Below are 14,194 nucleotides of genomic sequence, written 5' to 3' on the forward strand. Positions count from 1 at the left end.
AAAAAAAAAAATTCACATAATGTAATGAAGCATCGTCGACTTTTCTAATTATTGTAGATTTTAAATAGTCATCATAATTTTCATCAATTGACTATGTAGATTCCAAATTACAAATAACTATGTTGACAGAGACATAGAATGTTGGAGTTAACAGTTATGTCAGTTGGTTATAACATCAAGAATATTGCAGTCTTCTTAATTCAGTAGTGGTGACAGGACACCTAAGGGTGCCCCTCGAAAATAACATTCCTGTGTTAACAGTTAATCAATGATTCAAATTATGAAATTTTTTCTACCTTCCTAAATATAGTCATATTTTTCTGCAGTAGTTTCTGAAGTGATTTTCTTATTGTTTTCATACAGAAATTGGGTGCGAGAACTTGTCAGGTGACCTGCCATCATTTTTGCAACTATTCGGATTTTGCAAGAAGTACCTGGTACTGGATAAGCACCAGCACACTGCATTTGCTTAGTAGCGATTTCCAACTAGTGGTTCGTGAAAGTGAAAATGAAGTCTTCTTAGATTTATATAGGCATATTTTTTTTTAAACTACAAAATAGTTTAATATTAATTTATGTGGTTTGGTTCTTAAATTTATATTTAGTTGTGGTTTGGGTCACATGCGCTTATATAAAAAGCATGCATGGCAGGATGTTAGTGGGAGGGATTGGCTGTGAATGTGCCAATATGTATTGCACCTTTTGGCTGTGGTAAAAGGGTTATAAAAAATTATAACTAATAATAAACAAAGATAGAATAAAGTAAAATAAAATTAAACATAAAGTAAAGGAATTGCCAAGAAAAGAAACCATATCGCTCACAATTCCTTATAATTAGTTTACTATCTTACAGTATATTGTGTTAAATAAATGTTTTCCATACTAAATTTTTTTTTTTTTTTTGATTCTCAAAAACCATTGTTATGCATAGGTTCTTAATAATAATTTTATATTATTATGCAATATTGCTTATAAAAACGTAGTACTGGAAATATTTTATAATAAAAATTTAGAACTATTATACGATTTCAGAGAATATAGGCTTAGTGGTTTGTAATAAAAAAATATGTTTAAAAAGGTTCGCGAGTCAAAAAAGGTTAGGAACAGTTGGCTTAAAGTTTCAGGTTACTTGTTTGCTCTCTCCCACTAGACCAATGAACATCTTGTCTTATCCTGGTTGGTTTTTAAAGATTACTTGTTTTCACATCATCTTTATGTTGCAAAAACAACATAAAGATGATAATAAAAAACTCTATATTCTCTCAAAATGGCCTATTTCGAGGAAAGCAAGATATGTAGTTTCAAATTCATTGCACTGCGAAGGGCATCAAATTTGAAATAAGCCTGAAAATGGAAGTAAATAATAGTACTGAACATACATAATGTTTTCTTAACTTTTTAAGAATATTTATATATATAATAATTTTTTTTGTAATTTTTGGCAAAATTAATATTTTGATTTTTTTTTTTTGAAAAACAAAGGTGTACGACACTTCTTGTTTTAAAAATTTTAAAATGCCAAGCTAATAACACTGAGTTTGACTATATAAAAATATATATATCAAAAAATTTTTTGATAAAAAAGACAAGAAATAATACTGTAGTTTTACCACATCTGTACCTGGAAATTCAAATTAACTTACTTAAAACACTATTTCTATCTCAAATGATCATGGAAATTTCTAAATTTACACATATAAGTTTATTTGCACATCAGGAAGCATATTAAGATGTTAAATGTAGTAATCAAGTGTTTCATAATTTTTAATCTAGTGTATATCTTTACTTGGATAATGACGTACACCAGAAATTCCAAAACCATGCTAATGTTGCACATAGTAATGGTAGGGTAGGATACTAGAAGATTAGTAAATATATCAAAAATCCTACAGTATATTACTAAAACAGAATTATCAAATAGTGTAAATATATATTACAAATGGTAAATCTCAACCTGTATAAATGAAACCTCCTGTAATCTTAAGAATGACAATTATTCAGGTTATAAACATCAGTACCGAGTATCTCAAATATTATCTTCGCTACCACTTACTAGGATTCTAGGATATATATTGGAATTTAGTTTAATTAATTAATTACAAGTGATGCTAAATAACAAACATTTCTACAATCTCTATGGTTAAAAAGATTGTTTTTAGAAGGTTTGAGTGAAAAATTCGTAAATATACCACCTGACAACACTATTTCACTACATGTTCAGGGATAAAAGATGCACACTGCTATCAAAGTTCATTAAGTAGTAAAATACAAACTATGGAATGTGTGTGTATATATATATATATATATTTACATACAGTATATGAGAATGCATTTGTAAAAAGGCAATACTCATAGCAAACTATTCTTGCTTAAAAAAAAAAAAAAAAAATTCACATAAGTGGTTACACTAACAAAACTTTTCAATGTTTATTTTATAACAATACGGTATTTACGTGTGGAAAGACGAGGGAAAAACTTTTGAGCAAAATTATTTGAACTGAATGCAAATAAGGCAAATATACACAAGGAAACATTAAAGCATCCAACTGAAATTTTATACTTATAAATAAAGATTATATTACAAACAAAAAAAACCAAAAAACTTTTGCTCATATTTTCTTTTCCCTCCCTTATGAAGCAACAAACATGCTAAAATGCATGCAATAATACATGCACTCTACATATAAATGACTGAAAGAGGACAGATATAAATAAACATTGATAACTATATAAAATGTCTCTAGATTCAGTGAACATGATAAACATTACAAGTGATCACACATCTCAGATATTAAAAAGTTAAAATCTGTGTCAAATGTACAGTCAAAATTCAAAATTTTATATCTAAGCAAAGAACTTATTCCAGTTAAACTATTTACAGTTTTTGGAAAGTTCATTACATATCACTCTAGTTAACACAGAGCACATCTTGTGCAAACCTTGTGTAGTTGGTTTGGGTCTATATTGCACAAGTATTAAGTTTCAACTACTAGTTAGAAACGGCACTTGATTTCTACCTTCTTACATGAAAACCTGAAAGAGAAAAAAATAAATATATTTTTCATTTTAAATTGACTATTTATTAATTCTTAATTATCTTAAAAGTAGCTTTATTACAACTCTATCTATATTTTTAAAGCAGAGTTTTCAAAGCTCTTTTTAGCCGTGAAACCAAAATACCTTACAAAACAATAATAATTAACAATAAATTATAACAGAACGCTTGAAGAATTTTAGGGTTCTGTGGAAGACAATTTGTTCTGAATCTTGGATATGTCTTACTCCACAATAAAAATTCCAGTATATCTCAAAAATCCTTATCCCAAATTTCCTTTTTTTTTTTTTTTTTTTTTCCCTCTCTCTTTCTAGTATTGTAGACTACAATTTATTTCCTGCCTACACTAAAACTCACAATAGTTGCAAACAAAGGGTATGAAATTTACTTCTTGTCCAAATGGTATTTGAGCATTCTGTTCTCTTGACAGAGTAATTGGGCACAATCCATCTCTATTATGTCCTATTGGCTGTTCAGATCTTCAATTCTTCATCTAAAGATAAAGTTCAGCCTTATACCTTACTTTTTTTCAGTAATACTTGCAATGATGATCTTCTTCTGCTACCAAATGCTTTTCATTCGATGAATCCCTTGGCACAGGCTCCAACATCTCGGATACTGGCCCTCAACAACCAGCACAACAAAATGAAGAAAAATTTTCAAAGAGAACAGAAGCAGACAGTCTTCTGCTTGCTGACATCCAACAGTGTGTTTTTTTTTTTTTCTTTGCTGCACTGGTGAAAAAAAAACAAGTAGACAAGAAAATACAAATTATATGCTTCATTCCTACACAGGTTGACCTTTGAATTTATTCAAACCTTCCTAAAATTAAGAGGATGTCGTTTAGTAAATGTAGTCTGTGAAAGGGGGAAAAAAAAAAAAAAAACCCTACTATTTACATTAATCTTTCACAACCTTAAATACTTCGGTTAAGTCACTAAGCAGACGTCTGATCTTCAAACTCAGCAACCCAAAAAAAAAAAAAAAACTGTTTTCCAAGCAGGTTCCCATTTCATCCCATACAGACCCCTTAAATGTTTATAAACATATTTCAGTGCCTAGATGAACAGAAGAAGCATTATCAGATTTGAAAGGATTACTCTAAATGACAATTTAAAGAATTGGGAGGAGGGAAAAAAAAAAAAAAAACACAGCACAGATCCAGAGGAAGACTGAATAATCTCACACTGAATGGTAACAAGAGATTTGCTGATTCTATAAGAAAGAAATTTCAAAAATGGAACAAATTTAATAATATTACTTTAGATAAATTATGATTGATACTTACAAAATTAAATTTCAGAATAAAAGATCTGGCGTGGTGCTTGAGAATGACCAAGAAGCTGTTTCCTCAGGATCAGCAGGCTTTAGCATTTCTTCATTAGTTTCTTCTTGTATTTCTGATGTTTCCTTGAGGTTATCAGAGTTTTCTCTAGGTCTTGACAAACCTAGTTGGAATGTGTCTGTAGTACTAAGAACACTTGGCATGTATGCTGCTAGTCCACCTGAGAAAGAACAGAATAAAATTATGAGTCCTGACTTTAATACCCAAAAGAAAGATTTTGCATATTCATTTTTAATGAAATGTCAAGTTATTTGAAATATTAAATCGTCTAGCAAGTATCACTTATTTTAAGAAGTCTTGAAAAGATATTATCTCCATCTGTCATTGATATTTTTCTTCAATATACTGCAATTTTGGCACTAGTTTTGTACCTCATCATAAGATAAGGCTTTTGTCCTAAGTTTACTTGAATTTTCAAAACTTATGTACCATCAAGCATCTTATAAATCAGGTTGTTCACTCATGTGTACCTCCCTGCTGATGAGGTGATAACCAGCACAAAAACTCCAATATAAGGAATGGCATTTGTATCAATCTAGTCTGTCATAGCTAGGTACAAAGCTGAGCCCGAAGCTATTGTTCTATGCCTAAAATTAAATGTTTTATATAATTATGTACGAATTTTGATTTTCACATTTGATTTTCTCGCCGAAGAAAATCAAAATTCATATACATTAATTGCGTTCAACTTTGATCATGGAGATGCATTTTACTCTCAATGAAGATTCAGCACCAAGCTAACTTAGAAACAATTACCAGTATCCACAGTTCTGCCTAAATTGTTATTATATCTTTTTTAAATTGTATAGCATCACCTGAATAAGTGAAGACTATACATTTAGGAAACTGAGACACTGCCAAAACAACTGTTTTGAAGCATGCTAGCTTCTCATCAACAGACAGGCAGTACTTATTAATGAATGTATGCTGAACTGTGAATAAAATTTTTTGTTTAAGTGAACAGCCAAGTAACATATGGAAGTAAAACTTCCATTAAAAAGATGTAACAACAACTATTATGTTTTTCCTTTAAACCACAGAATTGGGCTGCATTTCTGATACAGTGTTATAACACTAGTGGAAATGCAAGGGTATTTCAATGCAGCAGTTGAAATAAAATTTGAAATCTGTATGTTACCTCTGTTCAATTTCAATCACGGAGATATATTCTACACTCGCCGAAGAATTGTCTTTTGAAATGTCCTTGCAATTTTTATAGTTTGTACTGCATAGGGCAAACACTGCCCAATTCTAGGCATTAAATGAAAATATAAATTGTTTTTAACTTAGTTTTAGTCCAACTCCACTTGGCTGTTCAGAAGACAAAATAGTTCAGCATGTGTTTGCTAATAGGGGTCACCAATTAATTTTTTTTTCTTTAGTTAAAGAATATCCTCATTTTAAATCTTAACTTACTGTGAAATACAATCAGCTGTTACAATGCCGTTTTTCTATTATGTTGCTAATGATGCAGACCCAATGAAGTGGCTGTGAGGTTTCAGCATCCCCTCCCCTCCCAGCAAAGAGACAAGAAAAAAGAATTTTTGGTCAAAGCAGTAGCTAAGATCCTCAGACTCTCCCAAATAAAAAATCTTTGCTGCAATCCTGTACTTGCAATAAAGATATTCACTAATCAATTCATTAATCTAGGTTAACATTGTTCAGAGTATAAACAGATATATTTAAGACCTCAAACTTATGGATTAATCTTTATTATTTCATTATGTTTTGATACAAGCAAGTTCAGGTTTACCGAGATGCTGTGGCACAGGTTCTAGGTCCCAAAATAACATAAGTAGGAACTCCTCCCACAGTAGTGGAGTGGGAGGAGTTCCACAACTACAACACTACCTTTCTTCTACATCAATGATGACCGGCTGCTTGCAACCAGATGACTGGAGTTTCACTCACTCACACAGGGTTATTTCAATTAAAGTGCATCAGGGTCTACCTTGCTTATTTTTTAGGTTAATGAAATGCTATTTATTGTCTCAACTTTCTCATATTTGTGCCAAAATTTTTGATGTTAAAAAAAAAAAAAAAAAAAATGGCAATATTCACTATCCAATATGTGCACATTTAGCAGTGTCATGTCTCTTCATGTTACAGATGCGGAATTTTTTTTCCATGTAAAATAGATTTACATTTAGCATTAGCAGAGGCATATGATGCAAGAAAGCAAGCTTATGCAGCATCAGCCAAAAAAAAACAGAAAAAAAAACACACACACTCCCATTTCACCCCTCCATTCGTTTGAAATACCTGTCCAGTTGAGCCTTAAATTTATTTAGGCTATCAACTTCCACAACAAAGGATGGAAGTCTGTTCCACCAACCAACTACCCACTAGCTAAAGGCAAACTTCTGCATATCTATCCTACATCTGTCTTTCCTCAATTTGAATTTATGCCATCTCAGGTGATTATTCTGAGCAAGAGGAAGAATCCCATCACATTGAGCATGCTCAAACCATTCAAGGCTTTATACACCACAATCAGATCACCTCGCAGGTGCCTAGTCTCCAGACTGTAATTTGCAAAACTTAAGCCTTTCTTCATAAGAGCAACCCCCCTTTGTTCCATTCACTAATCTTATTGCCCTTCTCTGTACTCATTCCAACAGCTCTACATCCTTCTTGAAATGAGGCCTCTAGACCAGTATACAGGACTCAAGGTGTGCCCTGACTATTGCCTTATACAAGGGGATAACCACCTCCTTTCCCTGATAGAAAAATTCTTGTATATCATTCACAAGACACCATGAACTACTCTTGCAGACACCATCTGCACTGCTCAGAAAACTTCATATCTGCGTGCACAATTACCCTCAGGTCCTTTTCGTTCCCTACCACTATCAGTCTAGTACCACAGAGTTGATATGTTACTCTGGGGTTACTTCCCATATGTAGTACTTTACATTTGTCAATGTTAAACTTCATTTGCCAATGTTAAATTTCATTTGCCACCTCTCAGCCCATCTGCTCAACTTTTGTAGATCCTGTTGCAGCAGCGTACTGTCATTACTGTCCTTAACAACCCTGCCAACCTTTGTATCGTCTGCAAACTTGGACATTAAGTTTAATATACCATCATCAATATTATTTATAAATACAGAAAACAACAATGGACCCAACACTGAACCCTGAGGGATTCCACTAATAACATTAGTCCACGATGAGCAGTGTCCATTGATTACCACTCTGTCTTCTCCCACTCAACCATCACTTTATCCATAGTTGCAATTTACCCCCCAATGCCTCACTGCTCCAATTTGTTCAGCAGTCTTCCATGTGCAACAGTATCAAAAGCCTTTCTAAGCTCCAAATATATGATATCAAAGTTATTTCCTGCATCCTGTTTCTTTGTGACTACAAATACGGTACTACTATTGGATACAATAGTATCCAATCAAATTGGTCAGACAAGACCTTCCCTTAACAAAACCACGCTGTGTCCAAACTATAATTGAAGTCTTGCCAAGATGACCCTGCAGTGCTTCTTTAACCAGTGCCTCCATTAATCTTCCTGGAACAGAAGTTAAACTAACAGGTCTATAATTACTTGTGTTGCCCTTTGATCCTCCCTTGTGAATTGGAGTCACATTTGCACATCTCCAGTCCATGGGTACTTCCCCCGAGTCCAAAGAAGTTCTCATAATTATGGCTAAGAGTTTGCTTACTTCCTTTGCTGCCTCCTTTAATATAACTAGATCGATCCCATCCACCCCAGGTGCCTTTTTTATGTTTATCTTCAACAATTTCTCCTCCATTTTGCTCTTAGTTATTACAAAATCATCTAGCTCACTGCCAGAGTTTACTTCACCTCTGGCATTCCCCTCCCTGAATAACTCCTCATGTGTGAATGTAGATGCAAAATAATCATTTAGTTTGTTAGCCACCTGAGCAGGATCATCAACAGTTGAACCATCAATATCCAGTGGACCAATCTGATTCATCCCTTTCCTTCTAGAGTTTACATAGGTAAAGAACTCTTTGCTGTTTTTCTTTGCATCCTTTGCCAAAGATTTCTCATAATCTGCCTTCGCCTGCCTAATCTCCTTTGTGACTTGGTTACAGACCAGCTTATATCTATCACAGGCTTCCATGTCACCCATTAATTTATATGTATCCCATACATTTTTCTTCTCTGCCATATGTCTCATTAGTTCATCTGTCATCCATTTAGGCCTAAACCTTGAACAATATTTCTTAGTTGATATGTTTATTGCTGTTTGCTTTTTAGGAGCATTAGCAACTAAGGCCATATTGCTCCAGGATATGCGGTGGTCATTCCTTAACCTTTCCGCATCCTCCGTATTTGGTGGTGACGGGCTCGAACCCCGGTCTAATCAACAAGCGTGTGCTACGCACTGCTGCTCCTTCCCACCTGGCTACGGAGGCGGCTAGTTGATATGTAAAGCCTAGTAGCTTCCAAGATAAGTTATTTGAATTCTTCCCATTTTGAATTTGCTGTTGGTAACAGCATCAGTTGGTCCCACTGTATAGAATTTAAATACTGTCTCAGACCATTGTAGTCGCCTTTATGAAAGCAAAAAAAAAACTTTCCCTTTACCCCCTGATGGTAGTTACCCCTTTGAGTAAATCCCACTTCAGCACACTTATCACTACAACCTAGTGGTTCATTTATCTGCAGATTCTTAATGTATGAAGAATCACTACTGATAATCAGATCAAGAGTATTACTCCCATTAGTTGCCTCCCGAACATGCTGATGTAGAAAACAATCATCCAGTAAATCCACAAAAGCCTTGCTAGTGTGTGAGTGACCTACGACAAATTCCAATCAATATCTGGGAAATTAAGATCCCCCATTATAAGACTCTCTGATTTACTGGCCCACTATTTCCCTGTGCAGTTTCTTATTATACTCATCAGAGTCATTGGGCCTATAATACACTCCTACTCTCAATTTTGATCTCCCAATACTTATGTCACAACAAACTGACTCGACATTGCACCGTCCAGCAATGTCGACTGGTTTCACTTCCTTGGATTTTGTGTGTTTCTTAACTAATAGCATAACCCCTCCTCCCTTCCTATCCCATCTATCCTTCCTGAACACATTGTACTCCCCAAATTCCAGTTCTGCATTCCTTATATCTGTGTGACACCACATCTTTGATATCCCAACAATATCTGCCTTTGATGTTTTGAGCAATACCTCAAATTCATCAAATTTACCAACCTCCTAGCATTGGTGTATAATGCAAGTATACATGCACCTGTTCCTATTCTTAGCTACCCTAACACATGTGTTTACTTGTACCGCAATGACTCCCAGCAGTCTCTGAAATACCCTGCATCTTGTTTTCCAGGCTGCTGCTCATTCCAATAGAAGCAGTGCAAGATTGTTTCTAAACTATGCCGATTATGTTTTTAAACTAAACTGAATACAGAGAAGTACTTTCCTACTGGGAAGGAAAAAGAGTAGTAGATTACTTAAATTTTTAATTCAGAAATTGTAAAATATAAATGGTAATACTTGTCCAATTTTAACATTACATTCAAAAATTTTAGCACAGAAATGAGAAAAAAAAAAAAAAAAAGTGAAGATATCATATGGCCTAGAGTTATTTATATGCACAGCACTACTGCCATATGTGGGTATGCTGGTTGTGTACTACACAAAGGTGACAACATTAAAGGGACACCATCCAGCTTAATAGTTTACAAATTGTAATAAATAAATAAACTAAAATCAGAAAATAGAATGAATGATTACTGTCACTTTTGTTTGTACTATACTATAAACATTACTAAAAGTTACCAGCCCATTACATGAAACAGAATGATAAACATTTTGATAAAAGCCATTTTCGTTGTTCTTGTAAGTGCCAGAACATAGTTGTAGTTTATCTAATTTCAAATGTATTGTTTTTTTTTTTTTTTTTTTTATGTGTTTATATACACATTACAAAATATATTAAAATAATTATCTAAAATTATTTATTATTTTTTGGGAAGGGGGCGCTGACTGGACTTTGCGCTTCTAGGTAGCTCACTGGTACTCAGTATATGCTTCCCCCCCGCTCCCCACCTTATGCTAAATATATAAATATGACATTCACAACCTGTATGTGAAGCATTACAATTTGGTTTTTTGTCCCTTTTTTAAATGCTTCAGTCCTTCGATTAGATTTTAAAGCCGGTAACTTTATATGAAGTCCACATTCACAACGAAATTAAGATTTTTAACGTAAGGCAAAAGCGTGTCGGAAATGGTTTCATTGGAGTTATTTAAAAAAAGTAAAGAACAAATGGAATAAACAAAGTTGAATCGCAATTTCAAATAGAAGGACTCGCTTATTAAAGCTCAATGTACCACACGTAAATATATAAATTAGTATGAAATTATAGCTTTCGTTTGGCTGCGTGAAGAGTTATCTGACGAGATATTCTGCTTTCAGTACAGGCTGTCCGAAAAGTCCGGAACCATTAGGATTCCAGGTTTATTTAGAAAATTGGTTCTGTATGTCCACCCTCTATATTGACACATGTTTGCAATCGAAACTAACTTAAGTTTTTCAGTTTGTAAACTTGCAACTTTATGCAAAAAGAAATCAACTTATTAATAATAATAATAATAATAATAATAATAATAATAAGTGAAGTGGATTTAAATCTGGTGATTTGGAGCCCGTTCTACTAGCCCCCTCCTACTCATCTATCATCCTGAAAATATTTCATTTGGCGTGTAGTGTGGAGGAGCACCGTCTTGCATGAACCATTCTGGTTTGCTTCTAAGGCCGTTAAAGCTCTGGCATCAAGCTGTCTCCTAACATTTATAAATTGCTCTCTTCACTTAATGCCAGTAAAGAATGGACCAATGCCTTCAGGATCCCAAATGCCACACCATTATTCTCTAATTATTCTAAAAGAGACTTTCTATAGTTCCAGACTTTTTGGACACCCTGTATATTGCGTGGTTGATAAATGGATTTTGTCATGTTCCCCCACTACATAAAATTCATATTATTCGATCAATAAAATTCGTAAAAGTGATAAATAAGTAGATGTATACAGTACACTATTTTCCAAACCAAAATTGAGTGTTTTCGATTGCTCATAAATATGTAAGCCAGTGACATATAATTGATGTTGCAAAGCAGTACTGGAATTAAAAGAATAATATATATATATATATATATATATTTTTTTTTTTTTTTTTTTGAGAGAGAGAGAGAGAGAGAGAGAATACAAAAATATAACCGTATTTAGCATCGTTGTAGTAGGGTTTTAGAAGCATCAACGACTAAGGCCATATTGCTCCGTGTATACTGTCTGTAAATTGCGTGTTCTGTGGTCGATTTTCTGTTTGCTGGAGAAAAAACCACGCCCCTTGCCCGAGACAAATTCAGCCAAGTTGTCAAAAAAAAAAAAAAAAAAAAAGGAAGTCCATAAAATTCCTCATGTCATCGATGGGACTCGAATTCAGGTCTTTTCCACCCGGTGTGGGGAGGATTACAATTCTACCAACTGTGCTACCCACGAGAGCCCGCATGCAGCACAGTAAAAATTCCTTTCAGCGATGCATATTTCATAGGTGGAACAGTTATCTCTTTGTACTGTCATTCAAACAACCAGGAGTGGTTGTTTGGATAACATCTACCTTACGCTTTGGTTTAAAAATCGGAGAAGCGAATGAATGTGAAATATTTAGGCATTTTAGCAGCAATGTCAATTTTTTTTCTTTATCATTCTCTTTTTTTTTTGCAGAGGGATGAAAAATCAGTTTCAGAAGGTAACAAAAAGAAAAAGAAAACCATCTGCAGCGAGGAGACTGCATATCTCAGTCACGGAATGAAAGAGCTCTCCCCCCCATAAAAATTAGACCTGTGCCGAAAGTAATCAGGACAGGCCTCAGATATTACCAGGTTCACTTTGATGTCAATGTTGAATTTTTACATTAGGTTAATGCGTATGGATATAGTGCAAAAATTATTGCACATAAGGCTAGAGAATGCTTTTGAAATGCGTTTAAGGGGCTTCAACTTTAAAATTAAATTAGCACAGGGCAGACATGTCTGTTGTTGCAGAGACTTTCGTAGCAATGTCCTGTTATGATGATTAAATAAAATTGTCTCACGATGTCATTCCAAGTATTTTAGGGCGCCGCCTTTGGCACCAGTGTCGTAGGTTGCCAACCCTGAACCAAAAGAAAACAGACAGTCCTTGAACTTTGGGAGGAAAATTTTAAAACAGGCGGCATGTCTCTATTCAGTCATTTTCCACACACAACAGGAAGTCCATTATCAGAATTAATTCGAGATTGATAATTTCGGATAATCGATTACGTTTATGCGTCTACAATACAGGTGTGCAATTCATTCGGCCAACAATACGATTATAAATAAGCAGATTAGGTTCCCTTAAAGTCACGTCACTTACTTTCTTGGTTACAATATCGATTGTGCATAGTGGCATAGTGTTTTGTGGAAGGCGCCACCGGTGGTTTCCCACAGAAGTACAGAATCTCTGTAAAAGCCAAAAAAAAAAGTGAATGTCTGGTTTCTGTCGGAGTAGTGTTATGTTTTGTTATTGTCTCTGGCTGCTTGAACCCAGGGTCCTTAGTGGGACACGGCGTTGCTCGCCACCAGCACCATCATACTCTGGCTGGCCTCCGCCAGGGTCGCCTGAGCTTCCTGATGGAGACCAACTCTGAGGAGTGCCAGCAAGTTAAAAAAAAAATAATAATAAAAAGAAGAGCATGATGAATGGGGTATAGAAAAAGAAGAGATTAAAGGGGGAAGAGTGTGGGCGGATAGACAGATAAGAGTTGATCCACCCAAGCTTAGGCGAGATGAGGGATTAGGATGGGGGTTGTAAAGTCACAGGAGCAGATGCATCTATGTCATCGGCCCCGAGCATTGCAAATCTGAGCATGGTGTCAGCAGTGATCATACCCATGTTGGGTTAGCCTGAACTTTGCGAATCCACACTCTGAGGAGTGCCAGCAGTCCCGCACTGAGGATGATGCCATATCGATTGTACAACTGTCAGTCAAGTTGACAAGAGCAAAACCAGAATTCCAAACATTAACAAACGCTTTCCAACGCTAAAAAAAAAAAAAAAAAAAAAAACGGAATAACTGCAGAAATTGAAAACTGCTATTTGTGATGTTCGTATAAAACACACACACAGTCCACTTGCGCGTGATTTTGAAAGAAAGGCCAAGATATTTTGGATATCTCACAAGCTGGTAAAACACGTAAATCTGACATAGGATTTATGTGTATTTAGCGTTAGGAAAGGCTTAGTTATACATCGCTTATGGCTAGTCTCCTGTGGAGAGCCCAGCAGTGACCTCTCTCTCTCTGTATAAGTACGTCATCCTCAATGACCGAACTATTACATCGCCGTACGCCTCACCAAGCAGAACCGTACGAAAATACTACTGCATTTTCGGGTATTTAAGCCCTGCCAGTACTTCTGTTGCGTGAGTGACTACGCGTGCCAAACACTCCACCTACGAAACTAAAAACATCCGCTAACAGCAGGTCGATAAACTCAAAGCCACTTCACCTCCTATAGAAAATTGTAAAATGGCATTAAAACTTCTCAAACATCCACTGTTACCTCAGCAAGTGGAATGTTCGATCGCAAGAGGGGGAAGTGAAACCATGCACACTCAAGAACAGGAAAACTTTCGCAAGCAAAAAGTTAAAAATATTAACGTTTAAACTATCAATGTTTCTAAAATTTAAAATATTTATGAACCATTCAAATTTAAAACGTTTATAACAAACACAAATTTGAAATAAGAAAAATCCTAGTTT

General features: G+C 34.8%; 1 protein-coding gene across 1 annotated transcript in view; it reads right to left on the reverse strand.

Moving 5' to 3' along the window:
• Positions 1-2,906: 2,906 nt before the first annotated feature.
• The window catches only part of LOC150083874 (uncharacterized), a 129,098-nt gene continuing 117,810 nt past the window's right edge, over positions 2,907-14,194 (reverse strand). The window contains exons 3-4 of the mRNA XM_090375495.1: positions 4,344-4,560; positions 2,907-3,033 (exon numbers count right to left, since the gene is read on the reverse strand). Coding sequence (XP_090231621.1) covers positions 4,355-4,560 — 206 coding nt within the window. The 3' untranslated portion in view covers positions 2,907-3,033; positions 4,344-4,354. The remainder of the gene's footprint in view (positions 3,034-4,343; positions 4,561-14,194) is intronic.

The sequence above is a fragment of the Mastigoproctus giganteus genome, chromosome 6 (assembly GCF_048544385.1).
Source record: "Mastigoproctus giganteus isolate SK-2022 chromosome 6, ASM4854438v1, whole genome shotgun sequence".
NCBI classification, from domain to species: domain Eukaryota; kingdom Metazoa; phylum Arthropoda; class Arachnida; order Uropygi; family Thelyphonidae; genus Mastigoproctus; species Mastigoproctus giganteus.